Raw genomic sequence first — 27,605 nt, forward strand, 5'->3', positions numbered from 1 at the left:
AAAAAAAATAAAAAGCACAATATTTAGGGTTTTATACTTCTAAGAAGACACAGTTGTCAATAAGTGACTAATTCTTACATTAAAAATATTTTCGAATTATTGAAACCTTGATTTTATACATGCTGTAAAAGACTCAGCCTGTTTTACATAGTAATTTTAGATATGCACATTCTCTTTTGTGTTTGGCTCATAACTTTAAGGCATTAAAGTGGATCCACCTTTTTTTTTTTTTCCCTTCCCCAGAGGAATACAGCATGTTTAGGGGCTGGCCTTTGTCTGTCATGCATTCCCACCATAACAGATTTAGCAAACTGCAGCTGAGAAGTTAGACTAGTTTGTACTTTGTGCTGCTTGTGCCAGGGAAAAAGCTTTTGTTTTCACTGAATCACTGGCATGTCGATTACTTTGATGCCAGAAAGCATCCAGTTTTGCTGCTGTCTGTATTTTCAATGAAAGAATGCAGGCAAGAACAAACAGAAATCCTAAGAAAGAGCTTACTATAGAATCTCCACAGAAGGGCAGGGATGCAGGTCCTTGCGAAGTGCAACCGGAGAATCCTGTGGTTGTACTGGTAAGAATTCTTTAAACAAGCTGTCTCTTCCCTTTAATAATTCCAGTTCTCTCTGTCAATGAAAAACTTCTTCATCTGCTGCTGGTGAGAAGTTCAAGCATTCTTATTTGTGAATAATTTGCATTTAAGATTTAAGTTTGATTCTCTGTGTGTAGTCTGCCTTTTTAATTGGTTTTTGCTGTTCTAGTTTACCAGATCTTTGGTTCTCTTTGAGTGTGACTTTGGAATTTGGCATTCAGACTAACTGCTTTTCAGTCTCTTCTGTCTAGCATGTTTATACAAATCTTTGAACCTAGCATGAAAACTGCATATGTTTTAAAACTCTTTTTAGTGTGTCTGTTTTTTAATTGCCCAGCATATCTTCCAGTTAATGTGTCTTTGAACTTTCTAAAGTGTGTGTGTAACAGTTAAATTTTACTTAAATGATCAAAGAACTATCTAAATAATTAATGACTACTTCTGTTAAAGCATCTATCTATCTGTTAAAGGACTTATTTTTCAATTCTTTCAATGCAGATTATTGAGGAATTTAAAGTTTTAAAATAATTTCTAGTGATGGAAAAGGGAAATTTTCTGTATGTGGGGGAAATAGTCAAATAAGAACTATTTTGTCCGAAACACTACTAGACACTTAGTTCTCTTGGAACTGTAATAATATAGCAGGAGAACATAGAGAGCAAGAGAACAAGAGCTGTAACGAATCCACCAAGTCTCTTCAGAGGAGAATTGGTAAACTAGTACTTACATATCAGTAGAAAGAAGTACTTCGATAGTTCTTACTAAAATTTCAACTTTATTTAGTATTATTTCATGCTTAATTGCTGTTGCTGATGGTCCTCTCTTTATTTGTCTGCCTGTAGTTGAAGTTAGTGGGGTGATTGTCAAATTATAGTGTCCCCCCTCCCTCTTACTTGAACTTCACACTATGTCTTTAGGAATTGAACTAAAACATTTTGCCCATCTCTATTTAGTAATATTCATCTATAACTTTTGGAAATTGTTACTGTATATAACTGAAAGCTTACATGTGTGCTAGTAAGACAAACTTTCTTTTCCTTGTCACTGAATTTTTTTGGTTTTGTTCTATTCAGAGAGTTGTTAGTATAATGTGGTTTTTTTTTTTTTTTGATGGGTGTGTTCTGATTTCTGGTCCAGATTTTCATCAGTACAATATGAGCTAATCTTCTGTGTGCTTTCCTGCCTTTGGAATGTTTAACTTTATTTAGAATTGTTTTTATTCCCCCATGAATACTCAGAGAGGATATTAGTGTTTCTGCAGATACAGAGTACTGTAGCTAAGCAGCAAGGGACATGTACTTATTTAAGAAGAAAAAAGTATGAAACAATACTATGTTTACTTATCACCATTTAAGTACCTCCTTATAATTTTTCAAATACTGCTTAATTTAATGTCCATGGAATAATGCACCTCCAGTGTTTGCACTTATTTTTTCATTTTTGGATGTAGTGCATAGATTCAACACAAAGGTCAATATTTAAAGGGAAGAACATTTAGGTTTTGCATAGGTCACATTAAAAATGTCTTCACTGTGATTTCAGTTACTATTTTGTTCCTAATATGTTTTTATATATTTATATATATATACACGTGCATATATAGCACAATTATAGATCCCTTTTGTCTAGTTATTGGGGAAGGCTAGATGGAGTGGTGCAAGTAACCTGCAGCAAATGTGCTGCCAGGCACAAAGCAAAAAGTAGGGTGATATGTTTCATTTGACATTTGACATTGGTGCAGGGTGCAGTGAGGTAATAACTGAGACTGACAAAGTAGATAGTTGCTGTAACAAAATCTAAACAGCAGAATTTCGTGTTTCCTGGGTTAAAAACCTGGGAATTACATTAGATAGCAATCCTCAAAAGTGTATGAAACAGTAGGCTTCTGGTTTACTCTAGTAATACCTCTCATTTACTATTGTCTAAAATATTCTTTCAAGTGTGGATGTATTCCTTTTGTGCAAATGTGATGTGATTCCCCTACCATTCAGTTTAGGGATTCTTTATAAAGATGAGATAGACTCAGCTGTCAGGAAGTAACAGGTTTTTTTGTCATATTAATTTATGTCGTATTCATTTAATTTTTTTTCAATGTAGTTCATGAGAGTCTGTTGGAGTATTGAGGGAACTGGGTATCTATAACTGGAAGCATCCCATGTGTTATTGAAATAATGTTATTTGATTGAGTGCTGTGCCTGAATTAACTTTTCCTGATTAGGTGGGTGGGTTCACAGAAAGAGTCATCTGCTGCTTTCAGTGCCAGTATGTCAGTATGTGTGCTCTTTTGTGTTCCTGTGATTTGAATTATATTGTGTCATAACTTTGCTCTTGAGGTTAACAAGCAAGAAGAGCCCGTGGAAAAAGCATTTAGATTTTTCCAGGTGGTGCCTGAAAACCCTGCTTGGGATGAGCTGCTGTTGTGCTAGCTGTTGTACAAGTTACTGGATGAGTTTTCCTCCTGCCCAGCTGCGTTTTGATAGTCACAAGTAGTAACTGCTTATCAAAACAGATGATGTTTCTGGGAAGTTGGATCTTTTGGAGGTTGTCTTTCCACTTGGAAACTTGCTGGCAGTATAAAATGTAATAGTTAAAAGTAAGCTCTAGGATACAAATAATTTCTTGAATTAATTTTTAAAGCCTCAAGCTGGGCAATTTATTTTATGTTTATTGTGGGACAGTATGATACGTAGAGCTGTTATCCATGTTTAGTATTAAATAATCTTACTGTATGTCCACAGTGGCTTTCCTCAGGCCACCATTAAGAAATACATAACACCTATTCATCTATTTATATGCTGCTTCCTGCTAGTGCCTGTAGCTCCATTTTACTCCTTATGGGAACTTGTTAATTTGCAGGTGTATAAGCCAAACATGTTTTTATAAGGTAAATCATGTTTTGTAGCAGGAGGGTAGCAATATTCAGTGTGCTTAGCCTTACCATCTATTGTTTTCTGAGAAGGGAATTGGACAATAACAATTGTCCCAATTTAAGCATGCAAGAAAAACATGTCCTGTGGGTTTTTTTTCCTGTAATGTGTAATGTAGGTAATCACCAAACTCTTAGCTTAAAATTTATTTTATCTGATGAATTTTGACATTGCTTGTCCAAATATATATATACACACTGTATTCTGACAGATTAAAATGCTTGCTGTGTGGGTGTCATGACTGCTGTTTTGAAATATTTTCTATTTCTGATAAGTTTCCATGCTTATAATACTCAGGCAAAACCCAAAGTGGTATGGCAGAAAATTTGCTCTTTTATCTTTCAAAAATATAGCCTTGGCTGGCTCGAGACCAGCCATGAATGCCTATGCTTTTAGCATTTTCCTAGATTACAGAAATAAAAATGTTGTTGGCTGCAGATTAATAGGAAAAGTTAAGCCTTGTAAAGACTGACTTTTAGTGCCTATAAACTTGATGTTGCAGTTTTAGCTGGGCTGAGTTTTATCTCTGTCTGCTGGTCCATAAGTCGTATTTAACAATCGTGTAAGTACCCATCATATTTTCTATTACATGAAATAATAGACCAGATTTTTTTTTAAGTGTAGAAGAGCCTGAGAGAGAATCTGCTTCCTTGTGCTGTTTTATATCTGGCTAAATGCCAGTATCAGTGTGTTGTTTATTGTTTTCTTTTTTCATATCTGGTCCAAACTGATAAAACATCCTCTTCCTTTTGAATCTGACAAATGACTAAGAAAGAAATGAGTAACATTTAGGAGAAACCCAAGGAAGCAAATTCTTCATTAATATTTACATAAATGATATTTCTGCAAATCAAGTACCTCACTGATTAAATAGGAAAAGTCTCTATTTTAGACCTCAGCTCCAGTGAACTTTAGATTCTTTAAAAGCTTCTCATGAGGGAGGATTTTTCTTTTTAATCTTGTATATACAGCATGCAAACAAAATGTAAGCAAAGCTTATATTCTTTTAAGATTCCTTTTCATGAATTTTATAGTAGTGGTAAGCCAGTTTGGTGACTACAGGGCAAAGAGAGGCATTTGCAATTAATTGAATGATTTTTAAAGCTGCATTTTTGGGTTTTGAATTAGCTGTGCTAGACAAGTGTGTGTGTGTGTGTGTGATTGCATGCCCACGAAGTAATTTTAGTTGTATTTTCTTTAAAAATAATCCTTTTCCTCTGGTTTTGCGGGTGAAATGAGAGAAGCCAGAACTAGCTTTCTTCCAGTCTTCACCTGTCACCTTCCCAAGAGAATTAACAGGAGGGTGGACATAGCTCTTCAGCACCAGGGAGAAGTGGATGAGAGTGCCGATCATGTACAGCACCATGTAAAAATCCATTACCCATTTGAGATGGCAGCTTTCCCTTGCTACCAGGCTGTGGAACTGGGGCTGTGATCTATCCACTTGCTAGTTCAGATAGTAGCTGTCCTGCTTTGGGAGCTTTCTGACGATATTGACCAAACACGTGGTTATTCTTTCCTTTGCAAAGCTCCCCAAATTGCCACAAGTGGTCACACAGGCATCTGATCAGCATTTCAGACACAATCTGACTGGAAGACCCCTGGTTGGAAGGAATTCTCTCAAGCTAGATCACCTTCTAATCTGTCACAAAAGCTCTGGCTCAGCTGCTGGTGTTAGTGTGAGAAGGCTCAGAAACGAGCCACGAGAGAGGGGAAGGGTCCTTCTGGTGTCAGCCCTGCTTTTAATTGCTTTAAGCCAATTGTGAAGCCAAAGCTTTTCAGCTAACTGCAGAGGCTGTAGAGACAAATCAAATAGTCCTCTGCTGGTGTTTTTTTAGGCATAGCTTAATTTGCAGTATTTTCTCCTAAAGGTCAGTCATCCCGCACCACTCTCAAACCAACCTGTCACCACAGCATGTTGTGTATAATTTCTCATGACTCTTGAGAAGGAGTGGTCCCATGGGAAAGGCAAACTTGACCAAAAGGAGTGACTGGGCCACATTACTCTAGTAGTCTCTAAAGCTTCCTTAAGAGAGTGTATTGCATAAGAGCTCAAGCTCAGTGGTTGGCAGGTGGGCATCTTGCTTGCCTGGATAGACCTGTTACACTGAAAGTGAGAGAAAGGTGAGCAAAGGGTGTTTTGTTTTCTGGCTGATGTGTTGCCTTCTACTTCATTTACGGACCAATAACGTTTGAAATGCTCTTTGTATTCTGTTATCTCTGTGCTTAAAGAAGAAAATTTGTAATGGACAGTTATTGCCTTAGTGGAGAGTTGGAAGAGGTGAAGTTACTGTAGTTTATTTGTAATCAGAACTGGTTATGACAGTCCACTGGAGTGGGGTTGCTCAATCTGAAATTTTGTGAAGGGGTAATTTTGCAGTGTCAGTATGTAGGAAATGTTTCAAATAGTTGGGTGGACAAGGTGTTAAGGAAGTGTGGAGCACATAATTTCATTAGCTTGGCAGTCTGAACACTTAAATGCAAACTTGCAACCAGAATATTTTGTGTAAATTAGTACATTAGAGAAAATGTAATCTTTTCTTAGGTTGTGCTTGCCTTATGCTTTTCTGAGTTAAATTGTCCAACCATTTCAGCTACAGATAGGTGCATGAACATGAACTTAAGCCTTTTCTGATGGACACTGACATTAGTTCTTGGCTTTGTGATAATGCATGTTCATGAATGACAGGAGAAGATGTGGCAGTAGCTGGGGTTCAAGTGATAAGCTCTCCAAATGTGTCAGAGTGCAATATGGACTGAACTGAACAGCACTTCTCCATCTCATCTGAGCAGAAAGATGTCAAAAACAACATAATAATCATGGCTCTTAGAAGTATTGGCCTGTGCTGAGTATGTTCTTACATAGCTAATGAACTTCTGGTAAATCCTTCTGTGTGATTGTAAATGCTAGCTATTTTTCTTAACAAAGCTGCATTTTGTTCATAATTTTTTGGTAGATTTTTCCAGACTTTGCTTTTTTTGCCTCTTCAGCTGTTATGCTTTATTATGTTCCTACATTTTTCTTGCCAATAAAACTACTGTGTGGTACACATGAGGGAATCTCAAATAGCTTGTGAACTAAGCCTGAAAACTTTGGTAACGTTCTCTGACCAAAGCTTTCCTAATTCCTTGACAAACAAATTTATTTGATTCACTTTTGGATGAAGAAAACACCTGTAGCGTTTCTCAGAAATATTATTAATATACTGGTGATTAACAGCAGTTACTGATAGAGATATTTGTTCTGTGCAGGACAATTAGAATTTGAAAGGTTATTGTCATGAGTTATACAAAACAATATATAAAGCTTGTCGGGGCATTTTACCTATAATGATGACAGAAGCCGGTCTGGCTGCTACAATTATATTTATTATACCTTACCTGTAAATTAGTACCCCTGATGTTGAGAAAGTATAATTTATAAAGTCTCTTGCAACTGTTTCTTGTAAAAAAAAAATTAATTTTATGTCTGTTACTGTGATGCTGAATTTTAGTTCCAGAAAGTTCAAACTAGATTGTAACCCCATCTTTTTACATTAGTTTGCACACTCCAAGGCAGAGCTGCCTTGTTCAGAGCTCTGTCTAAACCTGCTTTGCCATCTGACCACTTAACAGAATGCTTGGCAGGGTGAAGGTTTTTCTCTGTCTGATTGTGCAGGGGCAGCTGTAATGCCTCGTCTGCAGAAAGGGGCTTTAATGTGGAATCAATGCACAGTTACTGAGGAAAGCTGCTTGTGCAATTAAGAGGGAAGTAAATGGCCTATGGGAATTTTGAAAAAAAGTAGAAAGGAGGAATGTCAATTAGCCTGTCCCTGCTGCAGGTTACTGCTGATTTAAAACACAGCTCAGTCTTTGAGCTAAGGTTGTTCTCTTTCCTGTTAAACCCAGATCAGAGCTTTCTGGGCTGTATCAAGCAAAGGTAACCATCAACATAAGAGACTAGTAATTTTTTTATAATTTTTTTTGCAGTGAGAATACATATGGGATTATGTTAATAAGCTCTGGCTTACTGGATTTTGTGAAATAGTTCTGAGGCAATCAGCATGCTTGTCTTGAATTGTCACTTGCACTTCCCCATATGGTGTAATATGACAAAGTCTGCATTTTGAATACTGTATGTTTTTGATGTAGATGCAATGTAATTCTGCCAGTCTTTTAAAGAGTAACTTTTAGAATAAGTCAACAACTATAATTTTCCCTCAATATACCTGAATTTATTTTGATTTTTTCTTTTTTCCTGTAGGCAAAGCCAAAACTTATAGAACCAATAGACTATGAAAATGTCATTGTTCAGAGAAAAACACAGATTTTGAATGATCCTCTACGTGAGATGCTACTGTTCCCTTATGATGACTTCCAGGTAATTTAATCCTCTCTGTTTTCATTGTGGGGTTTTTTTTGTTTGTTTGGGGTTGGCTTCTTCTTTTACCACAGTTTTTTTATAGCAGGAGCCATGAGGTGACAATTTCCTATTTCTTTCTTTCTTAACTCTCTTTAGCTCCAAAAATCTGCACAAAATCTTTTCTGTGAATCCCATTACCCTGCTTGATGTATTCTTTTGAGTACAGAAGAAATAGCACAATTTCCTCATCTGACCATAAGATCTACTTCTGCAACTCAACAATTTTACTGCCTTTTGGAGTAGATGATCAGTCACTTGTAGGTATTCCCCCTCCCTTTGCAATGTAGGAAATTATGTGATTACTGTTTAAAAAAAGCATCTGCTTTCTTCAATTCTTAAACTGATTTTTCCCCCCATTCTTAATAGTGAAGGACATGAACCTGTTCAAATGCAGTCTGCTACTCTTATCTGCATTGTCCCAGCCAAAACTGTGTTCTAGCAAAATACCCCTTACATAACAGAGTTTCTGACTCGATTAAGCCAGACTTAAACAACCTTTGTGATAATCTTGTTATATTTTTTTAAATGACAATGTTTATCTAAATAAATAGTTTATTTCACTACACCTTTTAAAAAAAAATCTTCTTGTAGATCTAGTTAGGATAACTGCCAAGCATCTTAGAGACTGGAGTTGGAGTAAATAGTGAGGAAAGTCTCTTGTCTACATGCCCATACCTGCAATCAAAATGTCTATTTGAAAAGCATGCAGACATCTGAACAGTCTGTAAATTAATTTTATTCAACCAAGTAGCTGAAGCTAAGTTTGTTTACTGTGGGGAAAGTTGATGATGAGTTGGTATATTTCTACAGAAGGACATCTAAGATCCTATAAATTACATCTTGAATTTGTAATGAATTTTCTCCAGCCTATTAGAGTGTTTACCTGAATGCAGCTGGACTCTTTTTAATACAGTCTGGGGGCTTCTTTTTCTTTGATTCTGACACGAATAACTCTACTTGTAGTCTTCCCATTCTCAGCTAAAAAATTTGAGTTTTGGGAAGCTACAGTTATTTAGAGAGGAGTTTGGGCTTCACGTGTTCACAGTCACATGTGGAAGTTTATAGCATGGAAGTAAGGCTTCTTGAAAAGGATGTTATACTGAGACAAGTTTTCGAATACGGAATCTCTCAGGATGATACCCTACACCAGGTATTGGCTTCAGGACTGAAAAACATGAGTAGGCTACACCACCAAAATCCCCTTCTGTAGTCTGTCTCTTCAGTATCACAGATCAAGAGGAATCCAGGTTACTTCTGCTAAGTGTGCTCTTATCTGATTGACTAGTTCACTTACCAGGGTCATTCTGGTGAACAGCTCTGAATTATCAATGGAGAAGAAACAAACCCATTAAAAATATCCTTGGGCATTTTGTCTGAGCAATCTGGGATATGGCTGAAGTGTTTAACTGCTATTTCTGCAATTCTTGTCTCAGGCCTGTATGAATGAAACTAGTCCATAGCTCTCAGTCTCATCCTTCAGAAGGAATGACTGAATTTTGTCATAAATCGTAATGGCTTTTGTCATCCTTTGTTTGGATTCTGTGGTTAGATTTTCATCAAGGCAGGCATTAAAGGGTGTGTTACATCGGAAGATTTCCTTCAAGTAGTCACAGTTTTGGAATATGGTCAGTTTTTCTGATTCTTTATCCCTCATCAGTATAATATCTGAACAAATTTTGTGGGTTTCCCCAGTTTTGGCAGAGTCTCATTTTATACGTGATTTATGTGAAGACTGGTTTGTACTATCAAACTGTATTATCAAACTTTTATTTCCTTCGAAGACTTGCTGGCACAAACTAACTCCAAATATTGTTGTTGTACACATGACTCTTCTGCACTACTTTGATCCGTCTAGCTTGTTTTCAACAACACAAAGCATTTAAATCTGTCATTCAATGTATTAAGGAAATTTTCCCAAGTCAGAGAACAGAAAACTCTTAAGTGTTTATTATTTTTATTTGAAAGTTAAACCTTTTAACCCTGTTCAGTTTTCTCTAGCCATATTTACAGGTTTGAAATCACTAGTCATTATATAGTTGCCAGTATAATTTGAATAATTAAAAAAATATTAAGGCATATTTTATGTGTTTACCATTCAGCTTTGCATGTATTTTTTTAATTCCTCTATCTTGTAGCTGTCACTCAGTATATGAGCAGCTCTTGGGTAAGCCATGGCTCAAATGTTTGATAGTGGCCTCATCCCCATCAAGAAAAATTCAAAATAGTGAACTAGAACATTTAGAACTACCTGTAAACACGCTTAGGACTCTTTATAAGTGAAAACTCCTATCATTGTCTAGAAACCTGTTCAAGCTATTTCTTTTTAGAGCATTCAGTTTTTATCTTTACAAATTCTTCCTCACACTTAGGTTAAATTGATTACAGTGTAAAAACCCTTGCCTGGAAAGGAAGCCCAGCAGTGTTAATTTATAATGACATTAAGAGTAAGGCTATTTTGTTCAGCATGGCCCTAAAACTAGCACTTAAATGGCATAGAAAATACTTAGCTTGCAGTACTAGATAGCACTTTTAGAATTTTTGGAAGATTACTGAAGAAGCTGCATGTTTTCAAAGAAGCACCATTGATGATACCAACATTGAATTTATGTTAAAGCTTAAATTCTTTAGAGAGAAATTGGAAAGAAATATCTGTGCTTGATTTGGATTTTTTCAGGTAATGCAGTTAGATAATGGAAAGTTAATTTATTAGGTGTGAGAGGCTAGTGTTAAAGGAGCACCAAATAATTTTTGTCCATATCAGAAATTAAAAAGCACAGCAATGGGCTTTTTTTGGGATCACATATAGCTTTCCTCCCTTCCTCTCTTTTTCTTTTCCTCCAGATTAAAATTGTCAGAAGTAGCTCTAAGCTCAAATCACTACCAAAGAAACATTTGCTCCAGTCTTGGAAAACTTATAAAGTTTGAAGGATTGTTCTTTGCCAGCTATCTAGTTACAGGAACCTGTCCAGATTTCTACTTAACTGCATTTGCCATTGTCCCAGACGTGGTTATCTGAGGTTATGAAACCCGTTTTCTCTCTTTTTATATATGTTTGATAGCAGTTCATTTACTTTTCATAAGAACATGATTTCTGTTCTGATTTGTGCAGAGCTTCAAATCCAAAAAAGTAGGCTTGTAATTTTTTCTTTCAAGTTTTTTTTTTCCTTCATGCTATTATATCGAAATAACAGCAAGATTTGCTTTTCTGTAGTTACCAGAAGAGTTCTTAATCAGCAACTTCATCTCCATATGTTGGGTCTTTTTAAATTTACCACTTGAAGATTGTTTCAGCTGCTTTTCACAAGCTCAAGCTCTGAGTTTTCTGCACTGAATTCACTTACCAGGTTACTCCCTATCTTGTTCTCAACAAATGTATAGGGGCAGACATGTGTTTGGAGACATGTTTTACTGTTGGCATCACTGAATTTACTTTCATTCTTAGTAAGTGGGGTGTCTAAACTTTCTTCATGCTTTGTAATCTGTTCATTTTTACCTGCATTTTTGTCTTCTTTTCCGTTACGGTGCCTATACAATGTGTTTGTTAATTATGATGATAGAACCAACTTTCTGCTTCCTTTTGGAACATCTTCCTTAATGTTCTTGCTTTTCTCAGTCACAACAATGCTGCCAGTTTTTCAAGGGTATTCCTCTTCTAGCCTCTTGGTAAAAAGAGCCATCTCCTTTGTAACAGTAAATCACTATATCCATTGGATACTCTTGTATTCAAGTTTGTGCCTCTTCATGGCTTGCTGTAAATTTCTCATCTGAATCTCAGTAATTTGCTCAATAATGGAATGGCTTCCTAACTAAATAGCAGTAGTTTAAAACAGACCACCTTTATGGTGGTGGTGGTGACGTTAAAGTCATATGCTCAATGACTGCAAAATTGGTGATGTTTAAGTTAATTGGACAGTGGGTAAATTATTTAAAGAAACCTTAACCCAAAGCAGTGCTAGTGTGTACTTGGCAATAAGTCACCTTTTATCTAAATACCTTTTTTTTTTCTTTCAAAATATCTAACTTTTGAGCACTACCTCAAATTTTAAAGGAAATCACAGAACCATAGAAGGGTTTGGGTTGGAAGCAGCCTTAAAGTTCATCTTGTTCTAATCCCTTGGAATGGGCAGGAACACCTTCCACTAGACCAGTTTTCTCAGAGCCTTGTCCAGCCTGGCCTTGAACATGTCCAGGGATGGAGCATCCACAGCTTCTCTGGGCAACCTGTTCCAGTACCTCACTGCCCTCGCAGTAAAGAACTTTTTTATAATATCTCATCTAAACTGCTTTCTTTCAATTTGAATCCATTCCCCTTGTCCTGTCAAATAATGCAAATGCAGGCTAAATTTGCTTGTAGCAAATAAAATGTGAGTACATTCCTACCCATGTTAAATTTGTCTTTGCAAAGTTATTGCAGTGTTATTTTGAAGGCAGTTTGGTGCTTTAGCTTAGACATCATTTCACCTTTGTTATTTCTGGGTTTGAGCCTTTTGGATTTAACACACTTTCACTTAAAGCTCTCAGCTTTTATTTAATGCGAGTTAAGTACTTCTGAAAATAGATATTGTGCCAGCTTTGCAGAAGTAAAACTAAATCCAGGTCATTCTATGAGAAGGCACATTTTCAGTAGAGGAAAAGCAAAAAAATGTCCAAGTAATGTCCTTATTTTAGAGAGCACAAATTAAACTGGTCAAATAACTAATTTTGAAATGTTCAAAGTAATTTCCCTATTACTTTTTCCATTTAAAATCTATTTGATGTTTTTCCTTAAGTCTTTAGCCAACCATTCAAAATTGATTTAGTTTGGAAATTACTTTATAATACAGGTTCAGACACTTCCCATACAAAGGATCTGACACTTCCCATGCAAAGGTTAAGTCACTTCCAACACATGGTTGTTTTAAGGGCAGGGTCTCACAGCTTGCCATCTTTTCCACTGCATCTTTTAGAACAATTTCTCTCTCTGCATCTGGAGCATGAGTCTTTGTGGTAACAGTCTCACAGGCAAACACAACCTTGGGACAGAAAGAGCATCCATTGCAGTCTGCACTCTTGGTGGACAGGTTCACTGTCCATATTCCATCAGGTTTCAGGTAGCGAGGACACCTTGGCTGACTCGGTGAAATGTTCTTGCTGCTGTTCTCTATTCTGAGACCTCAACATATCCTAAATCCCTGGGACTCAGTCAGAAAGTTGTGTCAGTTAAAGTCTGTTCACTCTGTGCCTCAGTAAGTGCATGTGAGTCCTGGCTTGTGTTAAAAGTGGCCTTCCTTAGTTTTGACAGCAGAGTAATTGAAAGGGTTTTTTAATTTTCTTTGAGAGCATGAGACAAACACTTTGTAGTTCCTGATGCTGCCATAAATCAAATGATCACTCAAACCCAGAGAGTTGAAAAGTTTCATTTCTACAAAACAGTTCAGGCAATGTAGTTGTGAAGAGAGTTTATTGAGAAGACAATCCTTCCTTTCCTCATTTTTCTTTTAGAATATAATGTGTATTTATGTGCATGCTTGCTTTTAAAATATCGTGGTGCTTCTTGAGTAATTATTTCTTAGGAGTTTGCTCTAAATCACAGTACCTCACTCATTACGTTTCCTGTCTCTTTGATGCACTACTGCAGCTGATGGATGTGCTGAGAAGGAGACGGATGCATTAAGAAAATTACTAATATGAACAAAATTGACAAGTCAGATTCTTCTGTTTTGTCACTGATATTGATACAGTACTAAGATAAAAATCTTGTTATGTGTGAACAACTAGAAAAAAGCCCTTACTATTGTATTAATACTTGTGTAGCAGGGTAACAGCAGCAGATGTTTTAAAAGTACATTCAGCAAATTCAATTTTACCAAATTATGCTACCATGTTAAAATTTGATTGATAAATTCATGGGTTTCCCATGAAAAGTGCCTGGTAAGATGCCACCTCGGTCTCTGTTTTTTCTTAAAATAATATTTTTTTAGGAAGGCACAGTATAACTGTATGCTTGTAGAATATATGTAAATACTGCATGTAATATTTATACATTATATAAAATACAAATAATTTCTCATCAAATATGAGACTATTTCATTGGAATAGTATCTAGAAATTCTTGTCTTAAGGAAGTTTACTACTCTTAATAGAAGTTTTTATTTCGATAGCTTGTTAAAACAAATACTTAATATGGTTTGAAGATATTTCTAGAATTAAAACAACTTCATTTTTAAAAGCTGTTAGCATATAAGTGTATATCTTCTTACAGGTTGTTTTTTTGTTTTTTTAACTGTAGTTTGCAAGGTTTATTGGTCCCATGAAATATTTTGGGGTTTGTGGTATTTGTTTTTAATACCTCCCCACCTCTCCCACCCAAGAAGTTAGCATTGTCGCCTTTAGTGCTCTGGACTAGATGAATGAGTTGACCATGACTATGGGATTTTTTTTTTTTTCCCTTTCAATCTTTACTGTAATTGAATGTTCTTACTTAAATACCCTCCCCAGTTAATGGAGTGAGGCTTTGGTTATGAGCAAGATAATCAATCATCTTATGGATCAGACTCTCAAAAGAGATAAGGTAATGCACCCTTTATTTTTCAACATAACATGTGGAGCTTTTTCTTTCACATTTGAGGGACCACAACCCCTTTCCAAAGTGTAAACTCTCTTGTTCACCTTTGATGGCCTAAGCTATGAAATTCCTTTCCACATACTGCAAATACAACTTCTGTTGCTGTGTGGTTATTTTCATTTGTGGTCCAGAAGATTTTGTTAAATTTTCATATTTTTCACTTTACAAATGTAAAGTATCCTAAGGCTTACTTCAACACAGGTCTGAGAAGCAGAACTTCGTGGTCACGGAGCTATTTCCTGCTCTCTGGTAACCTTCCTGTGCCTCTCTTGAGATATGGCATAGGATAGGAATAAATTTTGTCTTGGTAGGCTGAAGTGTATATATACACTTCAGTGACCCACACCTTCTGTCTAAACCTGCAGTTAAACAGCGCTAGTCTCATTTTTGGTCACTTGAGATCTGCAGTTGAATTACTCTTTTATTTTGGTGTGGTTTTCTTACCTTCCTTGAATAATAGTTTTTATATGTAGTAATAATACTACCTTAATGTCTATCTTAAAAATGTTTGAGTTATGTTGTCATGGTGGAATTATTTTTTTCTAGTATTTTCTTTCCCATGTTGACAATATAGTGGAAAAAACTGTCCTATGGCATCTATTTCTCACTGATTCCAATCTTGCCCTTATTGTGAAAGAAGGAACATGTTGCTTGAATGAAAGCAAATTCTCACTAATTGGCTATTCTGAAACATCATATTCATAGGATGCTTTCTGCTGAGCTTTTCTTCATTGTAGTGGTCTAGCTGAGTGTGGCCATAATGTGTTATCTTCCCTTTAATTGCAAGCTTCTTAATTGCTTTTGTTGTTTATCAGACAGCATTATTGCAGCGGCAGAGTCGATACATTCGTTCAACAGTTCCTGAAAATGCAGAGAAAGAAGCTCAGAGCCTGTTTGTAACTGAGGTAATACTGAAGTTGCATGTCACTGTGTGTAATAACAATATTATACCTGACTTGTTTTTCTTCTCCTTCATTTACCATTTAAAACAGAGAAATAAGCCCTGAAAAAAGAATTAAATATTTATTGCCACTTACTTGTCAATTATTTCAAGCCAAAATTTCCAGGGAAACCCAGTATTAAAACACAGTATTTTTTTATTAAAACCATATTATTTTATTAAAACACAGTATTGGTGGCTGGAAAATAAGTTGTACAGGATAGCTTTTAATTATTTTGTTTGCACCATTGTCTTTTGGAGATGGTTCTCCTCTACTTCATTATGCTTTTGGCTTTTCCGGATTAATGAATTCTTACTTTGTTAATAATAATCTTGTACAGATTGCTGCAACAGAGGTATCCAGAACTGTAACACTTGTGGAGGCCAAAATTCATTATGACTGTTCAGCTTGTATGCAATATGTAGAAGAAACATCCTCAACCCTAAAGTTTCTCAGAACTGTTTGCTTAGGTTGGCATTCCTTTGGTTTTGTGAGGTTGTTCTTCATTTGTTGTTTTGTTGAAGCCTTTAAGGAATTAAAGGTTCAATTGTTTTTCTTTTTTTTTTTTTTTTTTATTATCTACTGGTTTTCTACTGATGTGCTTTAAGCTGATATTTTAACATCTGAAACAAGTAAATATCTGTTGTAACTCTGATAAAACTGAAGGAACTCCACATAGCTGAATCTACATCAAAGTGATTTATCCACACTGATAAATACCCTTAATACCCAACCTAAACATTTCTGAGATAAATTTGAAGAGGATAGACAAGGGAGGAGTGTTAGAGGTAATTAATGGAGTTTAATGCTGAAACAATTGCTTGGCAAGTATTAAACTTGTGTTTTGAAATACAAAGAAAATATTTGCGATTTATTGGATGCTGTGTTTGTGTATATGTAGGTTTATTGTATAACATAAAATTTTGTATGGAATGGTTTCTGTCAACAGATTTTGTCAGTTTTATGTTACTTTGTTCAAAGCCAAGATAAATCAGTACTTTTGTGTTGTAACAATATGGGTGGAGTAAAATGGTATTTCCTGTGATCTAGATCAGAACTTAATGACTGCAAGCATCCAGTTTAAATTTAAGTATTAATTTAATTGCACTGGAAGTATAAATTCAGGAAAAGATGGCTTTGGCTTTTTTGTATCACTATGTGCACAATTGAATATTCTGTTTTAATAAGGTGTCTGTTTTTGTGCTGCGTTGTCTAAGAGCTCAGTCACATTTTCAGCTTCAGCTGAGTTTTCTAAAGGCTTGGCCATGTTTTCAGCTGCAGCAAAATGCTGGTTTAACTTTTTGGACGACTGAAGATGGTTAATCCAGATGTTGAGTGCATTAATAATTTTCTGTTTTTATTAAATATATGTCTAACAGATTATAAAATTCCATTGAAGCATATAACTTGTTCCAAAAAGCTACATTGCATTAGACTATTGCAAAAGAAAGGAAGTGTACAGAATTTTCAGATATTGATATGTAACCACAATAGTTCATAAACAGACATATCTTAAGGGATTTTCTTGTGCTGTGTCTTACTGAATTCCTTTAATCCTCTTCCAATTAATATTGATACTTGGTTTTCATTTAAACAGTGCATCAAAACCTACAATTCAGACTGGCATATTGTTAACTATAGATACGAAGATTACTCAGGAGAGTTTCGACAGCTTCCAAAGTAAGAATGTTATTTAGTTTGTTTAGTGGTATGATAAATTGAAATTGTGAAGGAACTTTGCATTAAATATGCTATATCCATGTTTTAGAGTCAGTAGATATAATAAAGACTTGATGAACTTGAATGTGTAATATCATGTTAAATCATTTTCTGGCAAGGTACTGTAATAACATTGCCTTATTAACAGACAAGTCAAAACAAGACATTGTATCATTGACAATGTGACTTTAAGTATGATAACTAAAACAGGCTAATATGTAGATGAACCTAAAATGGTAATATCCTGTTTTCATCACTTCAAAGGCAGCTTTTGGAACTCCCTTTAGGAGCTTGGGGAATAGAACCTAACTGAGATGGTGGAGCAGGTTTTCACAAGGATGATTCAAAGTACAAGCCTAACTGACATCTGTTACAAACTTTCTAAACCATCTGCTAGAGAAATGTTTTCCCACTTTTTCAAAATTTTGTAGAAAGAGTATAGAGATTAGAATCTTAATTAAGAATGTCTGAGAGTAGCTAAATACTCTGAGTACCCCAACTGTGGAAGATCTATGTCTTCCCTAACTTCTCTCCTGCATCTATAGCTAAGAAATAGTTACCTTGCCCTCTGGAGAGTTCTGATCTACTCACAGGTTTTGTACAAGTCAGTATCTGGTTTTCACTTGTCCTGAACAGAAACCACAATAGGAATTTTAAAAAAATGCATCATCCTGCAAGGAGCCAGTGGTTGCAGGTATGAATTCTGAATTCTTACTGATAAGATACTAGGAGTGCAGTGAATGAGAAGGCATTTGTTCTCTTCAGTTACGCATTAGCACAGGAACAAGCAGAACAAAAGGGACATGGTGGCCAGATGTACAAATGAGGAAAATTGCTTTCTAAGAAATAGAATTAATGAACAATACATGATTTTACAGTTATTCTTGTGCTTTTTCCTCTTCAGTAAGACAAGAAAATCTTAATTTTTGCATCCATAAAATATGTAACTAATCACAAAATTCCTAGTACTTCAGAAGCTTTTTCTTTTGTAGTAAAGGGACAAAGCCAGACAAACTTCCTGTTCATTTATATGAAGTGGATGAAGAAGCAGATAAAGATGAGGTGAGATAATAGCAATTCCTTACTTTCTCTTGTTTTCATTAAAGAATGTTGGGTGTGCAGAAGTTGTGAGTTTGATTAAGTGTTGATGTCAGTACATGAAAACAGAGATTAGCTTGAACCTCCTTATTGGGAAGCAAATCAGTTATTTTACCTGTCTCCTTTCAAATAACCTTGTTCTCTGGAGATCCGTCAGGTGAGAGAAAAAGTTTTGACAGATAATAAAATTGAAGTTTTAGTACTTGGTGACATACAATCCTTCAGCTGTCAAAAATCTGTTTTATACTGTGTCTATGGGGGCAGGTTTGCAGAGAGAAGTGTTTCCTGCAGTTTAATCATGGAATCAAGTAAAATCATAGGTGAATCTGTTCCAGCACAACAGCACACACACTTCAGCATGCATGACAGTATAGCATACAGAGGGAGCTAAATTCAATTCATCACAAATTTGAGTATAGGATAAGACTTGAAGAGCTGCCATGGAAACAAAGGCTTTAAAAATTGACTAAAACTCCTAGATATTGTCTCTTGTGTCCTTGACTTAGGGAAAGATGTATAGCATCAAGCAATTTTCAAGTATTTCAAATGCCAAAGACTTTTTCTTCAGCAACTACCTTTGTTATTTTTGTGATTTATTTATTTTTTACCACACCCTATTTCAAAACACATTTTTAAATGCCACTGTTACCTTTTCTTACAGTTACTTGAACTCTTACGTCTCAAACAAGAATTAAAATAATTTTTTCTTTTTTGTGGTTTTTACTCTTGGCAATTACTTTGCTTCTAAATTCCTGGTATTCAGAACTGCTGCATATGAAATGAAAGGATTAAATGTGAAGAAGTTGTTTGGGGAATTCATCTGAGTAGATAGATTCCCAAGCAGAGAGTCCCAGGCTGACGTTTATCCAGCACTGCTATTAATCTGCACTGTGATATTTGGACAAATAACTTTATACATCTATGCCCAAAACTTCCTATTTGTAGGATGGGAATAATTATGATTACTGTTATGCTGACATTTAAAAGACTTGGCATTATTTACTGTGATAATATTTCTGACAACAGAAGTGTATTAGAAAACAGTGAGTTAAACACGAAGAAATTAAATGGATGTATAATTGACTATAATTCTTACCAGGAAATACATTATGGATAGAGTTAGTTAAACAGTGAAAAACTATAATTTGGCTACTAGCAGGTAATTTGTGTTTTATTAGGAAATGTAGGTAGAAGGACTGTCTGTGTTCTGTAAGAACAAGCAGGAACAGAGTATCGCTTTCAGAAGTAGAGTCACTGGAGGAGAGGTCTGCTGCTCTTTGAGGAACTCAGAAAATAAACACAAGAAGAAGACATGCTAGGAAGAAAAGGGAAGTTAGTGGGACAATAGAGTGGGGAGATCATAAATTCTTTCATCAAGGGAAGACTTAATGCCAGAGGTGTTTCTTCCAGACATTAATATCTTTCTATGCCAAAAAGCGCAGATGCAAGCCTTAGATTGAAAGTTGTTTGGTCTTTTTGCTTCCCTTTTGTTTGTGTTTGAAGAAAGCTGATTTATTAAGAGAATGATAGAAAACAAAAAGTTAAAAGTGATTAAAAATTGGAGGAAAAACAGATAAATATTAGTTTAATCCCGCATCATTAAAAAGGAGAAAATTACCTATCCAAAACTAATTCAGGCTATCAGGCCATCAGGTTGATGTTTGCAAATGGAATTTTTCAATCCGGTATGGGATCAAGATACAGGATTGTTTTTGTTGAAACAGACTTTGGAGCCAAGTTTGTGGGAAAGATCACTTTAAAAAGTGCAGCACAGTGTGCAGCAGTAATGATAAAAGTGAGGAAATTACCTTACCAGTTGGAAACAGGAAGTATGTTTTCAGTGTGAGAGTCGTGTGTTAACAACTGGATCCTGGGTTCCTTTGTATTAACAGATGGTCAGCTGGAAAGATTCAGTAGCTTTTTGGCTCTGTAGGCAGGAATTCTGCCTGACAGAAGAAATGGTGTAACTAGAGAGGCCCACATGATGCTCAGTTTTATTGCTAGAAAACAGCATGCAGCTCAGTGGAGTTGGGAAACTGTGCACCTCAGAGACTGGGAACTGGAGTCTTAATAGAGCTAAATCTTAATTTTTGTTAACTCAGGTAATTAATGAATTTTAGTGGTATGAGGTGATCCTACGCATGGTTTGTGCAATTACAGAAAGGCATTGGTTGTTTTGTGCCAAGTTTTGGCAAAAACTCATCATCTACTCATGGCCTTACACTTGTAAAGGTGATTTAAGCCCACCCTTTCCTTGGGGATAACTCACACCAGGGGAGGTGAAGAGTCATATAGAGTCATATTTGGAAACCCAGTGTTTTAAGTTGTATCTGTATCTTTATTCTTGTACAGGAAAAATAATTATCTTGGTAATAGAAGAGCAGTGGAGGCTAATGACTTGAAAATATGGAAAAATGATAACTGTATTGCATGGACAGTGAGACTCTTTGGGGCACATGAAAATTTACTGGGTATTTCTGGTCTATGCCTTTGGGCCATTATATCAGATGCTCTGGTAGTTGATGACCATGTCATCCTTACTGGGCCTAACTTCAATAGTACCAAGCTGACTACAAATTTTAAAAGGTCAGATTGATGCATCTTTTGCCTTCTGTTCACAGTTTTTTGAAGTTCACATGTGCATATGCTTATGAGTATGCAAGGTAGACAGACTAAAAAATCTGTAAATAAATTATCTAGTAACATTTTACAGAATGTTCCTTGATTCACTTCCAGAAACAAATTCATGTTATTCCAAGATTTGGTTTAATGTTCAGTTGTTGAACTAGTGACTCTCTCCCCCTTATATAATCAGTTTTTGTTGCATGTTTGCTTAACAGCAAAGAAAAGGAATTAGAAAAAGTACTTGAGATACTCAAGGATGTTTTGTGATCTTGTTTTCAGCTGGATGCTCAGCTAATTCTGAATATTTCAGTAAAAAAATTACCAGGAGTATTTCTCCTCTAGATAGATGAAAATCCTCCTACAAGTCTAATTCATTAACAGTTTTGTTTCAAAATGGGCTACATCAACTGGAAACCATGGTAATGTCAGCTTCGTAGTACTCTAAAAGATTACTTGGAACTGGTGATTTAATATTTGTTCTGTGGCAGTTATAAATCTGTCTTTTGATCTGTTTTGATTGCAGAATGCTGCTTTTTGGTAGTTGTTAACATGCTAAGGTTTTTGATGCAGTCATTCAGTTCCCTCCCCTGGCAGATGGATGTGGGGTACAGGCAGTGGGTGTGATGTGTGATGCTTGCATTGGATCTGCTGTTTGTGAACTTGCCATCACTGCCAAGTTCAGTCTTGTTCTCTCTGCAAAGCTTTGATTCTGATCTGTAAAAGGACAGACCCAATTCAGAATTAATTCTCTGTAAATTCTTAAGAAAGTAATGTCTTTGAAATACTGTATGTAAAGCAAAATGGTTTGAGAAATCTTGATTGAAGTTTTGGATAAGCATGTGTTTGCATTGTTCTTTTTTGGCAATAGAAATTTGTGAAAATTCTTACACTGTGGAAAAGGTTACAAGGTAAATGTTAGCAAATGTTTTAAGTTTTGACTGTTTGCTCATTCCCCTGTTTCATTGGGATTTGTCTTGACTAACATGAAGCTATGTATAGGCTGGATCATCCTGTTGGCTGTAGATAAAGCCTGTAGAAGTGGCCAGATTACATAGTAAAAGTTAGATGAGGTCAATCTCATTCCAGGTCTTTATATAAAATAATGGAAAAGCCATAGAATTTCAGCAGGGACTCATGGTACATTATTATCATTATGTTATGACCATAGTTATTCCAACTTCTAAAATGACTTCTGAAATTATTGATAAATACTACATGGACCGTGATGCAAACTTTTACCTTTTCTTTTTCCTTCTTTTTTTTTTTTTTTTTTCTTCCTTTCTCTGTATTCCTTTCTTCCTTTCCAGGATGCAGCATCTCTTGGGTCTCAGAAGGGTGGAATAACAAAACAAGGATGGCTTTACAAAGGCAACATGAACAGTGCAATCAGTGTGACGATGAGAGTAAGTTTAAGAATATCTTACATATAACAAAAACCTAAGCACTGATACTGAATATCCCTGTGCCTTGGAGAGGTCAATTTGTGGTAGGTGTTTAGTTCTAAAAAAAAACTGTATGAAAAGAGGGGAGCTTGTATGTGCTTCATATATCTGAAACCTTTGCTTTTATTTTATGTAAACCAGAAAAAACAAGACATGAAAAATCTAGTATGTGGGAGGAATTAAATTTTCCTAATTGTACTTTTGTGTGATTTTAGTGGAAAAGGGACTGTGTAGTATTGATGGGGGGGATTTTTGTATTTTATATAAAATTATAATTTTTTAATGTGCCTCTTATGTATATTGTAGAGTCAGTTTTAAATACCTTTCAGTCAGTCAAAAATACTATCAAATGATATAGTACAATCCTGCCACAGATAGCATAAGTTAATTTTTTAAAATTAATGGTTTCTGGTTTTTTGCAGATACTGATTATGTTATCTATAAATAAAAGCTTCTTTTATATTACCTACTATGTAAATAGCACTTATGAGTATACAATATGAAGCTAATTAATAGCTAATTAATAATACTACTTCTTTTCTTCTTTCTTTTCACTAGTCATTTAAAAGAAGATTTTTCCACTTAATCCAGCTTGGTGATGGATCCTATAATCTCAATTTCTACAAAGATGAAAAAATATCTAAAGAACCTAAAGGATCAATATTTCTGGATTCATGCATGGGCGTGGTTCAGGTAATTATAATTATTCTGCCTGTTTGCCAATTAATTCTGTATTTATTAGCAAGTGAAATTTTAATTAAAATATATAAAGTAATGTTGTTGAATGTAGATAAGTACCTATTATGCAGAGAAACAAATAGACAGGCTGCATCTTGCCAAAGCAGTGAACAACAAGATTTCAAGGGGCAGGAGAATGAATTTTTGAAATCTTTCTGAAAAGAACATAAATTACTGTTGATGTCAAGTATTTAGCAAACCAATTTCTAAGTTATATGCACAAAGGACCCCAAACTTGGCAAAGTAATGACAGCATAAAATTGAAGTTTATTTCAGTTAGATTTTGTGCTTGCATGAGCTGTAAAATGTTTTTCATAGCTTCTTGTGTGGGATTTTTGTTGCAGAAGTTGTATTGAATTCAAACACCCTTCCAGATGCTTTCATTTGACCTTTATAATGTTACTTTTTTGTGCTTTTCTTTATTTTGAAAGGTTAAGGGCCTTAGTAAAATGTTTATCAGTAGCAAGTGCCAAAGAAAAGATTGTTTTTCTTTTTTTTGTGATTCTGCTATGTATTTATAGTACAGCATGTAACTGTTCTGTTAGGCACAGCATACCTGGAAAAACCCCAAGGGTCTTAGGGTTTTTTTAACTTGTACAGAAATAGGCAAAGTTTAATAAAAATGTATTGCTTAAATAATATTTTTGTTGCATAAAGTTCTTTGAAGATTTACACAAAGAGATAAAACAGCTTTACAGAGGAATTTTTCCCCAAAAAAATTGTAGTATTGTTTTTTGGATACACATTGAATAGGTAACTTCTTTGAAAATCTTATGACTGTAATAAATTTTATCATATTGCAAGTTCTAGATATAATTTTACAGGAATTATTTTGCCTTAGAGATACAATTCTGGCCAACTCCACTGAAATGAATTTAATCTGTGTTTTTAAAACAAGCCAACAAACACAAAAGTGGCTCCTAAACACGGCTGTAGTCTCATCAATATATGCAAATACTGATGGAGGGTGCAAAGAGGACAGAGCCAGGCTCTGCTCAGGGATGCCCAGTGGCAGGGCTGGAGGCAACGGGCACAACCTGCAACACAGGAGGATGCCTCTGAACATCAGGGGACACTTTTTCACTGTGAGAGTGACTGAGCACTGGCACAGGCTGACCAGGGAGGTTGTGGAGTCTCCATCCTTGGAGATGTTCATGATCCTGTGCTAAATGGCTCTAATTGGCTGTGCTTGAGGAGGGAGTGTTGGATGAAATGACGACCAGAGGCCTCTTCTAACCTCTAACCGTTCTATCATTTTGGGATTTAAAACCTGAAAATCTCTTTTCCTCATACATACTTTCATACTGTTCCATACTTTCTGTTCCGGCAGTTCAATGCAATTAACCTCAAGTTTCCTCAGACTCTGCCAGAAGCTTGCTTTTTAAAACAATGTATTACTGTTTCTTTTGTTCTTCTGCAAATAGGGCTGATACAGTCATCTTTAAGTAAAACTGTACTTTGGATGCTTTAAAATTTATAGCTGGCTATGTCTCTAATGCTGTACTGTATTGTACAGTACCCTCAGTGGTCAACTTGGTACCTGGTCTTCAAAACTGCATGTAAAAATTTGAGACTAGTTATGAATTAACATCATGTGCAAAATCAAAACCAGTTAATGCTCACTTCCAAGAAGCCAAGCAGTCGTTCAGTGGCTACAATAAAGGGGTTTGGAAATAACTCTTCTTTACTTGAATTTTTGGTGGGGGGCAAGTAAATGCTGAGTTAAACTATCAAATATTATACATAAGTTCCCTATTCCAGACATGTAGTTTTATTATCTTATATTATGTTCTGTATCCTTTCTGGCTGCCCTTATTGTTTTACTGTTCCTTACTGTTGGTGTTGAATTAGCATTTAAAAATTCATATGGGAAAAAGTGGTATCTACACAGCAGAAATTGCACTTCCATTTAACAGAAAAGGAAAGTAAAGGAAAAGAATTTGTAAGGACCCCAGCCGTATTACTTTGAAGTAGTCTGACATGGAATTACTAGAAATGGTTCTTCTTAGGTAGTTATACTTACAAGATTTTTTAAATTCTTGTAAGAATGAAACTCCTTGTTTCAGAGTCAGTCTTTTTAGTGAGGGGAGATTAGTTCCTACTGCATTGCTATAACACTCCCCTGGTCTGAGTTCATTCAGTGCTTTTGCTTACTTATTTTTTCAAAGACAGTAGATGCCTGAGAGAAAAATACTGACTTCACTTATAGACATGAATGAAGTTAGACTAGAATATGCTTTTTCATCAGAACTTGTATCAAGAGGAATGCTGAATTTGTGCAATAGAGGGGGTTTTATTTGGTTGGGGTTTTTGGCTTGGGTGCATTTCTTTTTTTCCCTAAACTTAAATAAAGAGACTGGAATTCCCGGAATTCTGTTTGGTGTTTTTGGATTTGGTTTTGTTTTCTTGGGGTTTTTGTTATAATACTAAATTATATAGAGTCTTTCCTGATCAGAGATGTGGAGCACATAATATATGCAGTGTATCTATTGACATATGCAGCCACGTGTGTAGGTATAGTTGCTCTAATTCAGTGTTTTGTGAAATCTGAGATCTGTGACATCTACTGCCTGTGTCAAGGTTTTATAATGTGAAACATAGAGGTTACTTTTCTCAGGATTTTTCATTTATTTCAGCACTGATTTCAACTGGTAAGATTGCCTTAGTCTTTAGGATTGCCTTAGAATTGTCTGAAGTCCACACTTTTGTTTGTATGCTTGGCAGAAACTCAACTTTGGTAGAAAGCTGACTGTTTTGTCAACAAGTAGTTAGTCTGTTAATTGAAGAATCTGAGATACAGTGGAACTAATATGTAATTTGGCATTTAATTTAACTTAAACAAAAAAATCCCCCAACCATTAAGTCTGTCTTACTGTTTATTTTAATGTTTATCTAATACATTCTCAATTTGTAAAACGAAATTGATGCTAATATAGAATTTTCATTTAAGACTTCTGAATTCATTCTCAGAACATGAGTCAGGCTATGTAGCATTTGAAACCCTGGTTTAAATTGCGCAGAGAAGGATGACAGAAGTGGTTGAGGAAAAAAGGAGGAACTGATTCACAGCTTTATGTATATCTATATGACTAACAGTATCACGGCATTATAATTTTACCTCCAGTATAAAATCCCAGTCTGCAAACAGTTGTCACTCAAATATGATAGTGTTTTGTGCTTTTTATTTCCTTTTTTTTTTAGTAGATCTTCATTAGCTTCGTTTCTAGGTGGTCTGAGTACATAAAGAATTGATATTTGAAAATTGGATCTTTTGAGCTTTTATAAAATTGCAAGCAGAATGATGACTGGAAACTGCAAAATAGGCTGTTCTCTTTCCTACTTGCACTTGTTGCAGTGCTATGAATAACTTGAAAAGGTCAAATGTCAGAGAGCAAAAAGTGTCATTATGATACATTTTTTCAAAACATCAATCTGTATTTTTGTATAGAATATCTGAAATATGTCTATCTTCCTTTGATAGTGGTTAGCCAGTATGTGAAGTGCTACACAGGTCTTTTATTTTCTTATAGAACAATAAAGTCAGACGTTTCGCATTTGAGCTCAAGATGCAAGACAAGAGTAGTTTCCTTTTAGCTGCAGACAGTGAACTTGAAATGGAAGAGTGGATAAACACTCTGAACAAAATCCTTCAGCTTAACTTTGAGGCTGCAATGCAAGAAAAAAGAAATGGCGAGTCCCACGAAGGTAAGCAGGGTTTCCAGCATGGCTAATGTTATGTGACCATGTCTTCTTACATGCATTTTGGAAAGAAGGACTTTAATGTGGCTAATTTTTTTTGTTTGTTTGTTTTTCTTTGGTCATAAAAATTACAGGCCTTTTTACTGTCCACTTCAACTGATGAGCATTTTAACCTTTTGGACATTAAAACAGTACTGTTCTGTATTGATTCCAGTTGAATCAAGTCCACAAGATAACTATGAGACTGATTAAGCCTAGAACCCACAATGTAGAACCATGGCTGAGGCAGTTGAAGGAAGAAAAGAAACTTAGGATGGACTTGTTTTGAAATCTGTAAAATGCTGCTGAAAATAATCTGTTCTGTGGTCACTGTAGGTAGAAATGGTGGTTACAGTGTGTGCCTTAAATTTAAATATAATTCCCTTGACCACAAATATTTCCTGCAAGTATTGAAATAGACTGCTTGGGTGTAGAATGCTTTCTGTTGGAGCCCTTTAAGAACAGGTAAGGCAGGTATCTGTAAGGAATGCAGTGTGTGTCACCAGTATTTCAGTGACAAAAGGATAGTCTAGTTGTCCTCTCATTCACTTTTCCTCTTGAGGATGGATGGGGAGGGAAACTGGTGTGAAACCAACTGTATGCATATTAAAAAGAACCTGGAGGATATTATAGAAAGCTGTTTTTTTTATAGATAGTTGAAAGTACCAAAAGGGATCGTTAGAGTTTAAAATGAGATATCAGAGTTTTCAAAGACTTCTGACTGTCAGAATTTAGTGTGATGTTTGCAACAAAAGCAAATCTGAAAAGGAGAAGCATCTAGC

General features: G+C 35.5%; 1 protein-coding gene across 1 annotated transcript in view; it reads left to right on the plus strand.

Annotated features, from left to right (window-relative positions):
• Positions 1-457: 457 nt before the first annotated feature.
• DOCK9 (dedicator of cytokinesis 9) overlaps positions 458-27,605 on the plus strand; it is an 82,859-nt gene continuing 55,711 nt past the window's right edge. Inside the window, exons 1-8 of the mRNA XM_053969856.1 lie at positions 458-571; positions 7,760-7,876; positions 15,338-15,427; positions 17,061-17,143; positions 18,175-18,244; positions 22,213-22,308; positions 22,906-23,040; positions 26,616-26,790. Coding sequence (XP_053825831.1) covers positions 458-571; positions 7,760-7,876; positions 15,338-15,427; positions 17,061-17,143; positions 18,175-18,244; positions 22,213-22,308; positions 22,906-23,040; positions 26,616-26,790 — 880 coding nt within the window. The remainder of the gene's footprint in view (positions 572-7,759; positions 7,877-15,337; positions 15,428-17,060; positions 17,144-18,174; positions 18,245-22,212; positions 22,309-22,905; positions 23,041-26,615; positions 26,791-27,605) is intronic.

The sequence above is a fragment of the Vidua macroura genome, chromosome 2 (genome assembly GCF_024509145.1).
Source record: "Vidua macroura isolate BioBank_ID:100142 chromosome 2, ASM2450914v1, whole genome shotgun sequence".
NCBI lineage: Eukaryota > Metazoa > Chordata > Aves > Passeriformes > Viduidae > Vidua > Vidua macroura.